At 38.1% G+C, this 16,793-nt stretch overlaps 1 protein-coding gene across 1 annotated transcript in view; it reads left to right on the top strand.

The window, feature by feature from the left end:
* Positions 1 to 14,052, top strand: part of TRANK1 (tetratricopeptide repeat and ankyrin repeat containing 1) — a 49,525-nt gene extending 35,473 nt beyond the window's left edge. Inside the window, exons 17-24 of the mRNA XM_005519172.3 lie at positions 119 to 275; positions 1,132 to 1,220; positions 3,733 to 3,836; positions 5,423 to 5,555; positions 6,409 to 6,554; positions 7,573 to 10,643; positions 12,152 to 12,253; positions 13,192 to 14,052. Of these exons, the coding sequence (XP_005519229.2) occupies positions 119 to 275; positions 1,132 to 1,220; positions 3,733 to 3,836; positions 5,423 to 5,555; positions 6,409 to 6,554; positions 7,573 to 10,643; positions 12,152 to 12,253; positions 13,192 to 13,304 (3,915 nt within the window). The 3' untranslated portion in view covers positions 13,305 to 14,052. The remainder of the gene's footprint in view (positions 1 to 118; positions 276 to 1,131; positions 1,221 to 3,732; positions 3,837 to 5,422; positions 5,556 to 6,408; positions 6,555 to 7,572; positions 10,644 to 12,151; positions 12,254 to 13,191) is intronic.
* The last annotated feature ends 2,741 nt before the right edge of the window (positions 14,053 to 16,793 follow it).

Genomic DNA, 16,793 nt, shown 5'->3' with positions numbered 1-16,793 from the left:
TGTTATTCATTCTGTATAAATTCTCTGTTTTGTTATAACTGTAAATTATGGTTCTTTTTAACAATTTAGCTCATCTGGCATTTAATTTATTTAATTTAATTTTTTTGTTCTGCCTCAGATGCTGAATGGAGAACTCAAGCAATTGTATACTGCAATTACAAGAGCCAGAGTCAATCTTTGGATCTTTGATGAAGACCGTGATAAACGGGCTCCAGCTTTTAAGTATTTCATCAAAAGGAAATTTGTTAAGGTTGTCAAAACAGATGAAAAGAAAGGTAATGTTGTCCTAAAACTTTCTCAAAAGACTGTCAAACAGTCAAAACTCATGTTTTCTTGCTTTTAGGCTGTGTAATAAAGAAGGTTAAATGCCTTGGTCCTTCTAACTGTGTGCATTGACAGTTGCCATTGCAAATTTCCACTTATTTCAGTGGGTCTTAATTCTTTATCTCTAAAGATCAGTTGCATATATTGAAGTTTATTGCTAATTTGCTAGTTTAAGGTTTCTTGCTGTCACAGGAGAAGAATCAGTGATCCCTCAGACAGATCTGATCTTGTAAATAGTTTATTGAGTTCTAACCAGTAAATTCAGATATGTAAATATTCATTAAGTATGGATGGATTGGTGGTCAATACTCTACTTTTTACATAAGCTTTCTATACCTATCTTAAATATTACACACATGCAAAAATGTCATTTACCAGCCCATTGATGTCTGGTGTTGAGTAAGGGATCCCTCAGCCTCGAGGGGTGACCTTAAGAGGTGTTCTGACATAAAGGGAGATCAGGTTATTGCCGCTCAGCCAGTTACTGTGGAGAGAGCTCAATGGACCCTGATTGGCTGCAGATATTTATGGCTTAAAGTGGTCAATTTGTAGTCAGATTTTCTGCTGTGTTAATGCAGTTTCAGCCACTTACCAGCCCAGTCTCCAGCCAAACTCTGGGGGTTTCTGTATTCACACTGGTAGCTTGACACAACAGTATTAGCACACTTGACTCATAGTTACCATCACTGGAGCAACCACAAAAATAGAGCTTAGAACATTATGAGATATTGCTTAGTATTGGTACATGATAAGTGGTTTCTGTGGTTTATCCATTCTAACATAAAATGGTCACCCCTGCCCTTGTAGACTTAGATGACAGCATGTTTGCTAAAACTTCAACTCCAGAAGAATGGATTGCACAGGGAGACTACTATGCCAAACACCAGTTCTGGGAGGTAGGAACGTATGTTTATCTGAAATAAGGATTCTTGCTTATTCTGAAACCTTTTCTTTTCTCTGTATCTATAAAACCATCTGTAAACCTTCAGTTGTTCTGTAGCAGTTTGCCTTAGTTTGTGGTTTGTAGCTGTGTGTCTACTTGTAAATGACTTACAAGAAGTGAGCAGAGAGAGCAAGCCTTTTGTTTGTAATCTTAAATTCACTGTCCAGAAACTTGCAGTCCCATAGGGGAAATTACAGTTTAATGCATATGAATGAAAGACGGTTGGAAAAACAATTATTAGCATCAATCAGAATTGACTGATACGTGTGAATCTAAACCATGTTCTTGACAGCATCATTGCACATACTGCAAAGAAATGAAAGCATTTCTTGGAAGTGTATTAATTCAGGTAGGAAAATGATGGTTTCATTCCCTTTCTGTTTAAAGAACATAGAGATTTTACAGTCTTTTGTTTCCTAGCTTCCTACTTAATACAGATATGGGATATGTCCAGATATGGGATGACAGTTAATGGGATTGAAGCAAATCTCAGCCAGGATGACAACATCAATTAAATATTCTAAAGGGAGATAAGGGATATCTCTGGATCAAATGATATTGTCCTTATGGGTGATTTTAACTTCCCAGACATCAACTGAGAAAATCATACAGTGGACACAAACAGGTCCAGGAAATTTCTGGAGCATGTGAAGATAATTTGTGGGTTCAGGTACTAGAGGAGCTTGCTAAAGAAAGTGACCTCCTAAATTTGTTATTTGTGAACAGAGATGCATTTGTGAGTAAAGTGGGGATTCGTGTCTTGGTCACAGTGACCACAAAGTAACTGAGTTTCAAGTTGTTGGCTGCAGAAAAAAAGTCCTGCAAACCTTTGACCCTGGATATGCCCCAACAATCAAAAAGGCAAACAATGCCCTGGGTACATCAAATACAGCATTGTGAGCCAGTCAAAGGAAGTGATTGTCCTGCTCTGCTCTGTGCTGGTGCAGACTCACTTGGAGTACCTTGTGCAGTTTTGGGCACCAAAATGTAAGAAGGACGTCAGACTATTAGAGTGTGCCCAGAGGAAAGTGACCAAGATGATGAAAAGTCATAGAATCATAGAATGGTTTGGTTTTGAAGAGACCCCAAGCCTCATCCAGTCCCAACCCCCCTGCCATTGCCACAGGCAGCTCCAGAGGGCAGGTCTTAAGAAGAGCAGCTGAAGTGGCTTGTCTTGTTCAGCCTGGAGAAGACATGGCTGAGGGGTAACCTCATCACAGTTTACAACTTCCTCAAGGGGAGCTCCTGATTTCCTCTTTTTGGTTACCATTACCCCATAGGACATGGGGAAATGCAATGAAGTTGGATCAGAAGATCAGACTGGACATAGGAAAGGGTTTCTCACTGAGAAGGTAGTCTGCTACAGGCACCCCGGGAAAGTGGTCATGGCATTAAGCCATGAGTTCAAGTTCAAAAAGCGTCTGGTTAACATCCTTAGTGGTGTAGGTTTGTTTTAGGTAGTCCTGCAGGGAGCAGTAGGTTGGCCTCTATTATCCTTTTAAGTCCCTTTCAATTTGAGATGCTCTGTGATTCTGTGAAATAAAACTTTAGACTTTTTTGATCATGGCAGAGGGGAAGCTTTTTTGTTTTGCAAGTAACAACATAAAATTATTTGAAGGGAAAGTAAATATTTATAAAAGACAAAAATCAAAATTAATCAGCGGCCACTATACAGATAGTCTTTATCTCCCCTTGAAAATAAAAGGCAATTTTCCAAATGGACAGAAAAGAGTTTAGATAAAAAACCCACACAGCTTAAAAAAAATAATCTTGAAATCTGAAATGTATTAGCTATATTATCTCCAAATTTGTTTTCTTTATAACCCTGATCTTTACCAATCAGTGCTACCTTAAGATAACATTATCTGGTGACTTAGGCAGTTCTAAGAGTGGCTTGCAGTGTGCGATTTCCAAACAGAAGCAACACTAAATGGATAGAATAAAGAAATCATGGTGTTGCAGAATAAGCAGTGTGATAATGAAGCAAGCCTTGCTAGGAGCATGGTAATTCCTGGTGTTTCTATTCAGTTTTCACAGAAAAAGCCCGGCATGACAAAAGCATTGAGTAAATGTTCCTTGCTTTTCAATTTCACTTTGCACACATTGGTCTTCTTCACTTTTAGTTATATGTTGTAGATGCCTGGTCACTTACCAGTTGTTTTAGGCTATCATTCAAATTGTATATGCTATTTGTTCTTTCAGCTTACCAGGAATTCTGCTTTCACTACTTCCATGTACAATATTGTAATTAATATTCTAATTTTGGTAGTCACATGTGGACTGACTTTAAAGCTTTTCTTTTTGTCCTGAAAATATACCACAATGTTTTACCTTTTCCTTTTTCCAGGCACCCTGCCAGTCTTTCTGCTTTCCATTCCAGTGATTGTAAAATTAAGTATTGCTTTTATGTGATAAGCCATGGGCTGGATGCACATCTGTGAATGCTGTGTGTGATTTCACCCCAGGTGGCTGCCAAATGTTACCAAAAGGGAGGAGCAGCTGAGAAGTCAAAACTGGCCCTGACACACGACGCTGTTCTCAAAGTGCGCGCGAAGAAAAGCAGCCCAAGGTAGGTGTCAGTGCAGCTGAGCAAGTTTCTCTCTGCAGAGCCAGACCCCTCGGGGGTTCAGAGGGTGAGATTCACACCACAGCTGTGGGACTGGACCAGAGATGTCAGAGAACAGTGCAGGATGGGTGTCTTTCTGTGTTTGTGGTTGGCAAAAGATATTTAAGGAACTGGAAGGTCTAGTGCTACAGGATCCGGGGCACTGCTCCCTCTGTGGAGTAGTGGCAGGGCTGTCCAAATGAAATTGGCCCTTGAAAAGGCTTACTGGTTGTGTGAGAGAAAAGCAACAGGATTTGCATTGTGTCAAGAGGCTTTACATCCTAAGATATAGATAGGAGAACATATGCTAGCAGTGCTCAACTTCAGTTAATCACACTGAATATTCACTCAACAAAGGAGAAGGAATGGTGGTGCGCATTGGGGAAGAAAAGCTGCTATCAAAAAGTGAGCTTTGGGGTAAAATTAGTTTTACAGTCAGTTTAAACTAAACAAGCAGAGCCAGATCTGAACCAAAGGACAGTTTTAAAGGAACAGATTTTGAGATGAATCATTTCGTTCATGATTTCAGCTGAGTAAAATAGCTCTAGAATTTGACAGGGGAGAGAGTTTGCAATTTCCTGAAGAGGCTTGGAAACTCTTTGGGACTCATATCAAATAAGACAGGAAAAAACTTAATGGAGAAGGATCTAGACCTATGTGAATCAGTTCCTGTTCATTCTGGGGAGACCAGAAGCTAGCAATGGTAGCAGAATGGGAAAGGAATGACTAGATCAGAGGAAGCTGGCACGAAAGGGAGAAGAGGGAAGATCTAGGAAATGCTATCACTGGAGTTAGTTGAGATTTTATCTTTTTTAATTACCTGCTTTACATGAGTGGCCCTGGTTAGAAGTATAAGATTCTCCTAAAATGTCATGATTATAGAGAAATTGTTGACAGGACTGATAAAACTTTCTCAGTTCACTGTGTTTGTCAGCTGCATAAAATTTGAGGAGAAGGAATTTGGTGTATTAGGATCTGTTAAGTTTATAGAACATGTGTAATAAAGAAGCTGCCAAAGCTGAATTTTTTTTTTTAAAAAGTGGAATTAATGCTAGTGTAAGCTTAAATAAGATTTTTGTGTGTTCTGTATGAAATGCTCTGTACAGTTCTGATTCTCCAGGCTTGAGAATTGTGAATTCAATCTAGATCATGCTGCAGCAATACCAGGAAGGTTGGGATTGTTTAGTCATACAAAACAAAGGCAGAGAGTACATTTGCTTGTGTCTCTAATGACTTTGGTGCTAAACAGCAGAAAGGAGATCAAGCTAAGAAAAGGAAAGCAGTACAAAATCACAGTACTATACATTAGTTAAAAAAAAAACCTCAAAAGAATCTTTTGACTGCCAGAGCTGTCATATTTTGGAACAGACTTCTGGACAGAGAAGTGCCAGCCCAAAATATAATTAATTGTAATAAGGTAACGTATAAAGAATAATGTGTGTTGTCAGTGTTGGTTGGATTCAGTGACAGCTCATGTGATTTGGATGTTAATAGTAATGCTAAACTTAATTTGGATGTCAGTAGTAATTTTCTCTTACTTCTTTCCACAGGGAAAAACAGATGGAATATATGACATTGGCTAAAACTTACTTGGAATGTGGAGAGCCAAAACTATCACTAAAATGTCTGATTCAATCAAAGGAGTTCCGTCTTTGTGCAGAATTGTGTAAAAAATTAGGAAAGGTATTAAATAACATATCACTTTCCTTTTCCTACAGCTTTTTTTCCTCTCATATTACTCAGAAAGTAATAGTATCTCTTTGTGTCATGGTAAATAGCTAAACTGAACAAGCTCTTTAATCTGGGCTGTTCAAAAGGAATCATTTGTCAGAGAATAGGCAGAAGAGGAATGAAGTGGAGAATGATGCAATTATGCAGGCTGGCTTTATCTCTTTGGCTTTTCTCAAATGTCATTATCAGTCATTTGCAGTCAAAAATTAGTAAATGACTGATGTCATGAAACTTAAACTGTTGCTTCATTCAGTACTGTGATGATACTGAAACTTCATTGATAACAACCATCTAAACAGAACCTTAAAATTTGGAAAGGTTAGAGTAGTGTGCTAACAATATGTAGTATTTTTATTTTCAGTGTTTTTCCACTAAAAGAATGTAACATGACTGTTCCCAAATATTTGAAGTTTTAGGATATGTTAGGTTTCTCATTCTGCATCCATAACTGCTTTAATTTAGTACTGTTCATTCTGAGAAATCTGTAAATCAGGAGAAGCATGTGTTGTGTTTTCTAACAGCAGGCAAAGCTGGCTGGGTAAAATTATTTTTAAGATCTTATATAATACCTTTCATTTTATACTCTAGTTTTTCAGGAACAAATATTTTGAAGTTTTTTTTAAACAATCTCTTCAGTTTTAGTGATGGTTGCTTGAATATGTATTTGATTTTATTCAGATACTTAATTACATTTTATTAAAGTGTACTTCTTTATGAGATATGATGGAATTACAACATTTATTCCATTCATGTAGTTTTAACTGTTTAAAGCACTTCAGTTTCATTATTGACTCCTGCATTGCAGATGAAAGATGCTGCAGTTTACTATCAGAAAAGCCAGTGCTACAAAGAAGCATCTGAATGTTATGAACTAATTGAGGAGTTTGATCTGGCCATTAAAATGTATTGTCAGGAAGAACTCTATGAAGAAGCAGCAAAGGCAGTTGAAAGGTATGTCTTGCAAGATGGTATTGGAATATAATTCTCTTTTGCATTTCCAAATTCCATATAATGCAGCTGGTTCACTGCAAAAATTTCAGAAGGGTTTTGTCTACTGACTTCACATAAATCCTTTGTGATGTACCTTTAGTAATGGTGACTGCTTTTTTGAATGATTAAAGCTTCCTTAATATGTAGAGATTGTTCAATTAAAAAGTTCAAGCATTAAAGTCACTTTACCAACGAAAAGGTTTTTAAATCATCCCCCCACAAAACATTAATGGAAATTTATCAGCATAGACACAAAAAATCTGCACTGCCATGTTTATCATGAGAAAGATGATAATGGAAAGCTAATGATAATTTACTCATCCAACAGGAAAAAGTTACTCATTCTCAGCATGCAGGAGAGAATATTTCACAAAACTGGCTTGGGGATACCTCAATAATTTTACATCAGCCATTAATAATTAATGTTATGAAAGATGCAGCCAGGCATTTTGCTCAGACACTCCATAAGCTGCAGAGTATATGCAGATACATACAGCAGGCTTGAAAGTATTCTCTCTACAGTGACAAGTTTAAGTAAATTTTACAGAATATTGCATATTATCTATCTGTGGAGAATTCACTGAAATTCATACTTTTTTTAATAAATAGAAGAATAGTAGAAGAATAATAGATAAAACATGTTAAAATTATTTGTACATTGATTTGACAGTGGGGAGAATGCTTCGCTAATGCTGTAAACCTTGTGATCTTGTTTGTACCAAAAGTTCTAATAATCTTGATTCTGACAGCCTCATGTTGTAATTAATTTCTTTCTGTAGATCTTTTAAGATGATGTGATCCTCTTTTGCCTGACAGGCATATCACATGACGCAGTTGGCTTTTTTGAAGGAAGGGCTTCTAGTGGAAACTATTTGTTTAATGTTGGTGTTTGGGGGTTTTTTTGTTTGTTTTTATTACAGTGCTTTTTTTGTCTAGATTTGTAATCTGTGGCAGTAAATCGATATATCTCTTATTTCAGATATGAAGATATGTTGAATGCAAAAGGACGAATGGCTTCCAAACTCTCCTGTACAGCAAATCAGTTGTATTTGGAAGCAGCTGCAAAGTACCTGAGTATGAGCAGGACTGAGGAAATGATGCAGGCCCTCTCAAAGCTTGATATAGAGGATCAGCTTGAGTTTCTGAAGTCTCGTGGATGTTTGCACCAAGCAGCAGACTTACTGAAAAGGAAGGATCGCCAGGAGGAGGCTGCAAAGTTAATGAGACAGCACGGGTTTGCTCTGGAAGCAGCCAACCTCACGGCTGTAAAAGAGTTTCGCGCATCGTGTTTACTTGCTGAAGCCCGTGCCAGGCTGAGTCGCGGTTCAGATTTACACCTGGGGAACGTGGAGAGCATCCTAAGAGAAGCCCTTGAACTTTGTGAACAAACTGGGCAGAAGTCTGGCGTTGCTGAGGCTGTGTTTTTGCAGGGAAGTCTGAAAGGAGACTTCTTGAAACTGAGCAACGCGTACTGCAAGTTCCTGTCTCTGAATCATTCCGCTGGTGCAGTCGAAGCTCTCTTTGCATTATGCCGCTGCAGCACCCCTACCCAGAACATCCTCTTCATGGCAGCACGTGGCTTAAAGGCTCTTCTGAGTCTTGTTAGTGGCCTGAAGAAAGCAGCCACCAATGCAGAGAAGGATATGGTGAAGTTATGCTTTGCATATTTTGGGATTGTCCCAACAGGTGACAGTTGCCAGGTGTCTCAAAATGAAGCTGAACCCATTCTCAAGTTTTTATTAGACAAGCCAAGTCTAAAAGAGAGAAAGACAAAAGGTGATTTCACCATAAGCACAGAGAAAGTAAAATCAGCTTTGAAGCAGCACCTGTTAAGCAGGTTGTGCTTTATCACCCGTGAGTTACTGAGCAGGAAGTACCCTGATATTTGTATGAAGTTCATTGCTGGATTGAACTGTGAAGATAAAACCTGTGAGGGTTACCACAAGCCCTTGTTGCGTCATGAAGCAAAGACAATATTTCAGTGTAAAATGCATCTGGTGGCAATAAATGGACTGTTGTTGGAAGCCACATACACTTTCCCTGAACAGCTACTGAGTCAGTGCAAAAGCTTTGAGGACATTTTGACTTCTGACAAATATGCATCATGTAAAGCCCTCCTAGGAATATTTTTTCCTAATCATTTTCATTTGAGAATACTGTCTGAGAACCCAAGGGCATGCAAAGAAATACTGCAATTCAGTAGTGTTATTTCCAAACCTTGTCGAGAGATGTTGAGGAAGTACATCACATTCAAGTTTAATAATGAAGACATTGCAGCCAGAAGAGAATCAACTGACTTGTGGCTAAGTGCCATGAAGGTCTTTATCTTATCTTCAGGATATCCTGAAGAGTTTGAGAAACTTCTTTTTAAAGAAGAGGATAATTATAACAAAGAGCTAATGTTTGCTTTGGCAAAGGCAAAAAGTTACCCAAACAATAAAGGAGAAAAGACCAAAGGAATAGAGGGCAGACATGGTATGTTGCTACCTGACAAAAATGTTGAAAACACAGGAAGAACACACTTGTGCTTCATTCGGCTTCTTGAAAATTCACTTGAGCAATTCTATGTTCATAAGAACCCGGAGAACTGTAAAAGATTTTTTTTCCGTTTCATGAATGTCCTGATCAAGAAATGCACAAGGTACCTGATTCCAAGCATAGGAAATACGGTGATGTTGCTTGAATTCCAGTATATTCTGTGCTGTGCTGTCCTGATGCGTCTCTCCAAGAACATTACTCTCTGCCTTCCAAAGAGTTACATTGCCCTCCTTCATTACTGGGAGTTTCTGTTCAGACGCAAGGACCATTACAAAGAACTGAAAGACACATTTTCTATTATACAGGAGTATAGACCAAAGGACACAAATTCAGCTGTGTACTATTTCAGATCTCATCTCTGTTATCTAGCAGAAGTCTTGTGTGGTGTTCATGGAAGGTTCAACGTCCTCCTGGATGCATTCAGCGATCCCGACTGCGTAACTTCAGGGGAGGCTGAGCGGACAGTAGTGCTGTGCTTAGTGATGCTACTGAATGCTGACCAGGTGCAGAGTTCTAAAGATAAATCCCTCTTACTCCACCTCTTTCCTGAAATCAAGCTGATGCTGGAATTAATGAGAAAAGACACTCCCTCAAAAGTACCTGAAAGATTGCTGAGGGTCGTGGAACAAGTGGCTCATGCTGCACATGTGAGAGAAGTTGCTGCAGGCCTGCAAGAGCTGCTGACAGAGCGAGATGAGGAGCACTTGGTTGACTGCCACTGGAAATGGGACTCTGCCTACACTCAGGGGCATCCCCCCATACGGGGCATCCAGTATGAACGCGTAAACCTGGACAGATTTATAACCTCTTTGGATGAAATAGAATATGCTGATGAGCTGAAAGAGGAATTTGAAGGGGTTCATTGCTTAGAGGACCAAAAGGATCCCCTGGAAGTCATTGCACTCAGCAAGCAACAGAAGCAAGAGCAGAAAGCATCTGCTCAACGCCAGCTGTATCGTGTGTTCCATTTCATTTCCCTGTATGTCAAGTGGAAAAGGAAGGCCCGCTCTAGAGTTCATCCTGTTACAATGAAAGAAGAGGAATTTTTATCAGAGATATTCAAAAGAGCAGATATTGACCAAACCCAGTGTGATCTCTGTGGTGTCAGATTCATCCAAAGCTCTGAGAACTATTTCAGCCGCTCAGAGAGCATGGAGGCAGACACTTCTGAACCTCTGACACCAACAGAGAGCAGTGGGGAAGAAAAGTTGCATGCAGAAGGAAATGCAATTTCTGTGGCCAGCGAGGCCTACATGGAGCACAGAAACACAGAAGAACACAAAAATAACCATGCTGCCTACAGACACTATGCTGAGTATTTCAGAAGAAAGATAGATCCAATAATACACGATGGACTGGAAGTAGTGGAGGCCATTACAGAAAGGGATTACACCCGAGACCATTTAGCATATAAAGAAGGTTCCAACTTACGCCAGAGGAAAATCAAAGAGAATATTAAAAAAATTTCAGATGCAGTAGAGGAAATCTATGAGAAAAAAGCCTGGGCTAAAGGTAGGACCTTTCTAGTTTTCTTTAAGAAATTTGTCATTTTTTGGCCAAACTGCTAGACCTGGTAAAGCTCCATTTGAAAATCTTAATGTGGTCCAGAGAAAGGTATTTCAGGTAGCCAAGGAAAAGAAAAGCTGAGAGAGCTGGAAATACTGAGAATATATTCTAAACTCTTCCAACTTAATTACATAGTACAGGTAAAGTGAATAGCAGTGAATTTTTATAGACAGTAAAGTGACTTTTAACCATATGGTCAGATATATGGTGTTCTCTGAACTTACAGTTTTACACAGTTTTACAGCAACTTTTCAGTTTTTCTGACAGGTCATCTTCACCAATTTTTCTATTGTTTCTACTGTTTCCAGTTTATTTCTGCTAGACATAGTAATTTGGATATGCAGGGTAGGAGTACTTGTAGTCTTTGAATAAGGCTTTCTCTGATTATTCTGCCCTTGAACTTGTAATTTTGCTAGGGCTGAACAAAAGTGGATACTTAATCACAAATCTGTGGTGTGTCAGGTTCTCAAAGGCAACACTGGTATTAAAAAGTTTGGTAAATTGTGGTGCTTGAGATACATATTTTGATGCTAGATTTTTTTTCCCTTATACGCTTAAAACATTAAACTATGTTGAATTTCTCAAGCAAAATTGAATTAGTGAATGAGTGGCTTAGAAGCATAATTGTTTAGTATACTTGCTTTGGGAAAGTGACAACTTAAATCCTAACATTGTTACTGGCTTCAGTGGAAGAAATCCACCAATCCTGTCAAGTTGTCATTTTGCCTTTGATGTCTGACAGTAGTGAAAAACTGTAGTATTTGATATGTTCATCAGCTCTGATCAGTGAAATGTGTTAAATTTGTAACTAAATGTTAGGTTATGCTCTTCACATGTAAGATTTATCCTTACTTGGTCCTTGAAGTTTAGTTTATTGTTTACTTGGCTTCCTGCTCAGTGAACTATAGTAGTGATGGATATAGTAGGCTTTAGGTAATAGTGATTTCGTTATGACAATTGCTTGATGACTTCTACCTTGTTCTTCTACTCAGTGAAAATATATATAGAGAAATTATTTGTCTCTGAGATTACTTTTCTCTCTCTTTATAATAGACATTTTTCAGGTTCTTAATGGTGCAGTTCAGCAAAGGCTGCATCATTGTAGGTCTGTGTTTTACTTTGATTCGTATAATTTCAGAGAGATAAGGAAAGTCAGGAACTTTATAACCCAAAAATAAAGTAGAATGTTTTCAGGGTTCGGATGTAATTCAAAAAGGGCAGCACGAGGATGTAGAACTTCTGCTCCGATAATGCTAGTAATGTTGATTGGAATGGGGAGTAATATATACATCATCCACATTAGTGAATTGAGATCATTGGTGACCATGACTTCTGGGTTTGCAGCATTGTCATCCCACATAGCCCTGTGTAACTTCATTTTGTGCTTGACTTTTAGCTGCTGTCCATTTCTCAGCTAAGTGTTCTCACAGAATGTTACTTGTGCTCCATTTCAGCTGAAGAAGTAATAACCACACATGCCAACAAGTTGGTTTACACCATTGATGACGCTCGTAAGTGGCTGAAGCAAATGGACTCTCACAGGATAACAGAAGAAGGTATATTTTAAAATACAGCTTTCTGTGCCCACTACTGTTCAGTAGTGGTCTCTAAGCATCACTTCAGTCTCCCACTCAGCAGCATTGTGGATATTCACTGGCCTTTGAGAGGCACTCCCACAGGAGCACTCTGGAAAACATGAGATAACCAGGCCTTTCTCAGTGGCTCTTCAAAACAGAGCAGCTGGTTGCAGGGTGGCCAGAGTGGAGCAAGCCTTCTCCCTGGCTCTCCATGGATCCCAGCCTGATAAAGGATGCTTGTTTCTTTTATTTCACTTCCATTTCTCTTGGTTTCATACAAAAATTAGCATACATTGATGCAGTCTATTGCATCACAGATCTCTGAGGGCAAGTGTAAGACTTCATTGTGCCTCCCTCAATGTTCATGTTTAAACATATATTTAGGTGGTGGGATTGCAACAGTTGCAGAAATAGGCAGCAATAGGAAGTGATTAGACTTACAAAATTGACTATATGTAAAGCATTAAAGCAGCTCAATTTTAGAAAAATTGGTTGTGATAAAGCCTTGTGATTCCTCTCCCTGTTCCAGCAGATAGTTAGTAGGACCTGAGGTGTTCTTGTAGTTTCAGAAGCAACCTTATACTCTGTCTTGGAGGTCAGCAAGGAAATACAGTGTCTGGTGAAACTGAATCTTGAGAGAGAGATGAGATAAACTTCAGAAAAGTCAAAGGAAATAACAATAGACTCTCAGTGTGAAAATTAATTAATAGTGCAGCAAGTGGCTTAGCAGTTGCTGCTTCATTACTGAGGTCTTAAGCACATTGTTGTATTAAGCAAAATACATCTTAAACATGATTATGCACATATGAAGGTGTATTGATGACATATCAAATAGCAATGACACAGCTTGTCATGCTGTTAAGAGAAAAAGGTGTTGGGGTTTCCCATTCTTCATTAATTTATTGTTTTTAATATAGGCTTGGTACACGATAAAGACTTGGACAATGAAGTGGAAGATGAAATTATGGCTTTTGAAGAACTTGCCCATAAAAAAATCTCAAGGAGAAAAGGAAGACATGGGAAACGATAATTTGAAAAATTACTCCAGATGGCTACTTTATCCTCTTACCAATCTAAGTTTAGAATTAATTTTTTTTAAAAAAAATAGAGGGATGGGGCCAGAAATCAGAAGAGGCTGAAGAAAAAGAGCAACTTATGCTGTGTTTTACTTTGGGGTTTCTTTATTGCTTGTATTGTGTCAGAAAAATTACCTATGTTATGATAATGTAATTGTTAAAACCTATGACTGGACCAATTTCCTTTCAAACCTATGTGATATCATAAAAGTAACAAAAGCCAAAGAAACAAGCAAGTAGAAAAAAATACTAATGTTCTGACTTATCTCAGGGGTATTTTTCCACTCAGTCTTTTTTTTCTTCTTCCTTGTAAACTTGCATCGTCATTCTTCTGAGCTGGAATTCTTGGAAAAATAGATTGATACTTTCTCTGATTTTAAGAGTCTTGGTATGTTTAGAACTTTTTGAGTCTTCAGGTGAGATATTTACAGTATCTCTCTTTTCTATTTTTATAGACAAGAAATCTCTAAACACATTCATATTTCTGACAGCTGTATATTCTTCTGATTACAAAAGTATGAAAGTTAGGGGTTGTCTTTTACTTGATCAAGTTTTGGTATAAACTTCTACCTGTACCTATTGAAAAAAATTATAATCTTAATTTTAAAGGATGTTACACATTTTAAGTGCTTTGTAAGGTTTAATCGATACATTTTTGTAATGTATAATGTTTTTATAAAACCTATAAAACTTTTAAAATCACTTGATCTTGTCCTATTTTTTGAATGCTTTCTGAAAGCCATATGTGACTGCATGAGTGAGACTTGTAAATTTGGTCCTGAGTATCTGTTCGTTCTGATGGGATCTCAGTGTTTCCTGGTTTTGGCTGGGATAGAGTTGATTTTATTCTTACTAGGTGGTAGAGTGCTGTGTATTTGAATTTAGGATGAGATTAACATTGAAACACACTGATGTTTTGGTTGTTGCCAAGCAGTGCTTACTGGTCAAGGAGTTTTCGGTTTCCGATGCTCTGCTAGAGAGCAGGTGCACAAGAAGCTGAGAGGGAGCATGGCCAGGAGAGCTGACCCCAGCTAGCCAAAGGGACATTCCATAGCATAAAACATCTTAGCACATAAACTGGGAGGAGGTGGACAGGAGGGGCTGATTACTGCTGGGGAGGGGCTGAGCATCGGTCGGGGGAGTGAGCAGTTGTGTTGTGCATCACTGCTTTTCTTGGGTTTTATTCCACTCTCTTTTTTATCTCCCTTTTCATTAAGATTATTATTATTGTCATTGTTACTGCATTTGACTTAATTTCAGTTATTAAACTGTTCTTAACCCACAGGTTTTACCCTTTCTTCTGATTCTCCTCCCCATCCCACAGGGAAGGTTGGAGGGTGAGTGAGCAGCTGTGTGGTAATCAGTTGCTGGCTGGAGTTAAACCACAACATGTGGTCTCTGTTAGTAACCATCTTAATTAAAACATTTGTGTGTTAAACATAATTAGAGTATTATTTAGTTGTTGAAATATTTTGCCTTTAAAAGGGTTCCTTCCACATAACAAATTGCTTCAGTTGTTCAATCTTTTGTCAAAAACTTGATCACTTGTTATTATGCTCAATATTGTGGAAATGGGACATTTTACATGGGTAAAAATGAAATGCTGCTGTAGAATGGAGCTATGTGGGTAATAAGCAGTTATAATTTTTTATTGTATGGTAAGTCTCTTTCCAGATGTTTCTTAAAGAAGTCTTATTCCTTAAGCAAGCATTTAGAAGATCGTTTGGAAACATGCACTGATGAAATGTAATGCAAGTCACTTGCAGTGTATAGAAGTCAAGAATTAAGAAAGCTGGATCATCAATGTAAATTATTTGACTTTGTTTTCTGTAATGATGGGTATTCTGCAGAAACTTTCTTGATAAGTTTCCCAGCTTCATTGTTTACATTTTTGGTGGTAAACACTACCTAAACTTTTAAAGGACAATTGCAATTTCAAAATCCTTGCTGGCCACATTTTAAAGAGTGAATTACTGTACTTTTTCTTTCTCTTTATGAAAAAAACAAAACAACTTAAACATTACCACAAAATACCAAGTGAAGGGGAAACAAAGAAAAATAAATAATAACAGAAGTTACCAAGAACTTAATGTCAGGTACCTTTCCTTGGAGCAGGGACCTGTGATTCTTGATGTGGCTCCATGCAACCCACTGTTTTTTCTCTGACTTTGAATCAGCACTACCAGATGGAACTTATTTCAATAACATGAAACACTGACTGCTAGACAAAAATAATGGCAATTCAAATTTTGGAACTTACAGTTTCAGAGATAGGTCTGGATTAGGTCAAGATTTCAGTAGTGTTCAGGCAGAGGTGGGAGATCTAGTTGGATCTCCAGACCAGTATCACTGTTTTAAGGGTTTTTTCCCCTGTGCTGGTCTGCATAAGTAAACATGAATCTTCCTTTTCCATGGCAGTCTCTTCAGATAATAGCAATCTCAGTGCATTAATCCTATTTACATATTACATTAGCAAAACTAGTTTGTCCAGATATACCCTTGGGTAGTGGGATTTTTTTTTTTTTTTGTTCTGCTTTTTTCCTTTATTTAAAATAAATCTTTCTCACTTCTGGTGGAAGCCCCAGTGTTCTGGCACCAGCTAACACCTATGACTCAAAGGGCTTAAGACCCACGGCAGGTGCCTTGGTATGTGTGAGATGCATATTGCACTGAAACCTTGGAACTAAGCAGTGGATGCAGGCTGTCGAGCTAATCCACCCACTTCTGCCTGTCTAAGCCATGTTGAAAAGAATTTTGAAAAGGCTTCAAAAGCTCAGAAACTGGTGACTTAAAATCTCTCTCCCTGGTGATACAAAAACTACACCTAAATGAAAAAGAACAAACTATTTGCTGCAGTTGGAAGATGGGGTGTGTGGTCCTAAATATGACAAGTCTCCAAATTTTAGACTCCCCAAGAAAAAAAAAATCTCTTACTTCCTTGAACCTCGTATTAATACAAAGAACTGTGCGGTAAATGATGCGTACTTTTCACCTCTTTCCTTTATTTCTCTTGAAAACATTTTTTCATTATACTGCCCACAGTTTTATGCCAAAACACTTTCTTAAAAGTCAGCTGTTACAAACTCTGACTCAGCAAATAATTTAAACACTTGCCATTTTTTAAGCATTTGCTGTCATTCCTAAAGGGAATCCTTTTACCTCTGTACTTACTGAAAACATAGGAAGAAAGAAATTGTCTTATCGCTGTAAATAAATCAAAAGGTTTTCCTGCCAGAAACCCCAGTGACAGTATTTGCTGAAAACCAATTAGGAAGCACCCTTCCTTACATGAAAGGGACCACAGCTGTTGCTACTCAGCTTCAACCTTTTTTGTTGGAGTACTTAGAAAGTTAAATACAGAAAAGGAGAGCTAAAAAAAATATAGCCAGCAATAACAAAGTGGCAACTAAAATAATGATAAACAGGGACATGCTACTGTATCT

The sequence above is a fragment of the Pseudopodoces humilis genome, chromosome 1, assembly GCF_049639895.1.
Source record: "Pseudopodoces humilis isolate 2021_Gansu_Grassland_sample_001 chromosome 1, ASM4963989v1, whole genome shotgun sequence".
NCBI lineage: Eukaryota > Metazoa > Chordata > Aves > Passeriformes > Paridae > Pseudopodoces > Pseudopodoces humilis.
The sequence above is the reverse complement of the archived record's forward strand: the minus strand, read 5'-3'. Positions and strand labels throughout refer to the sequence as shown.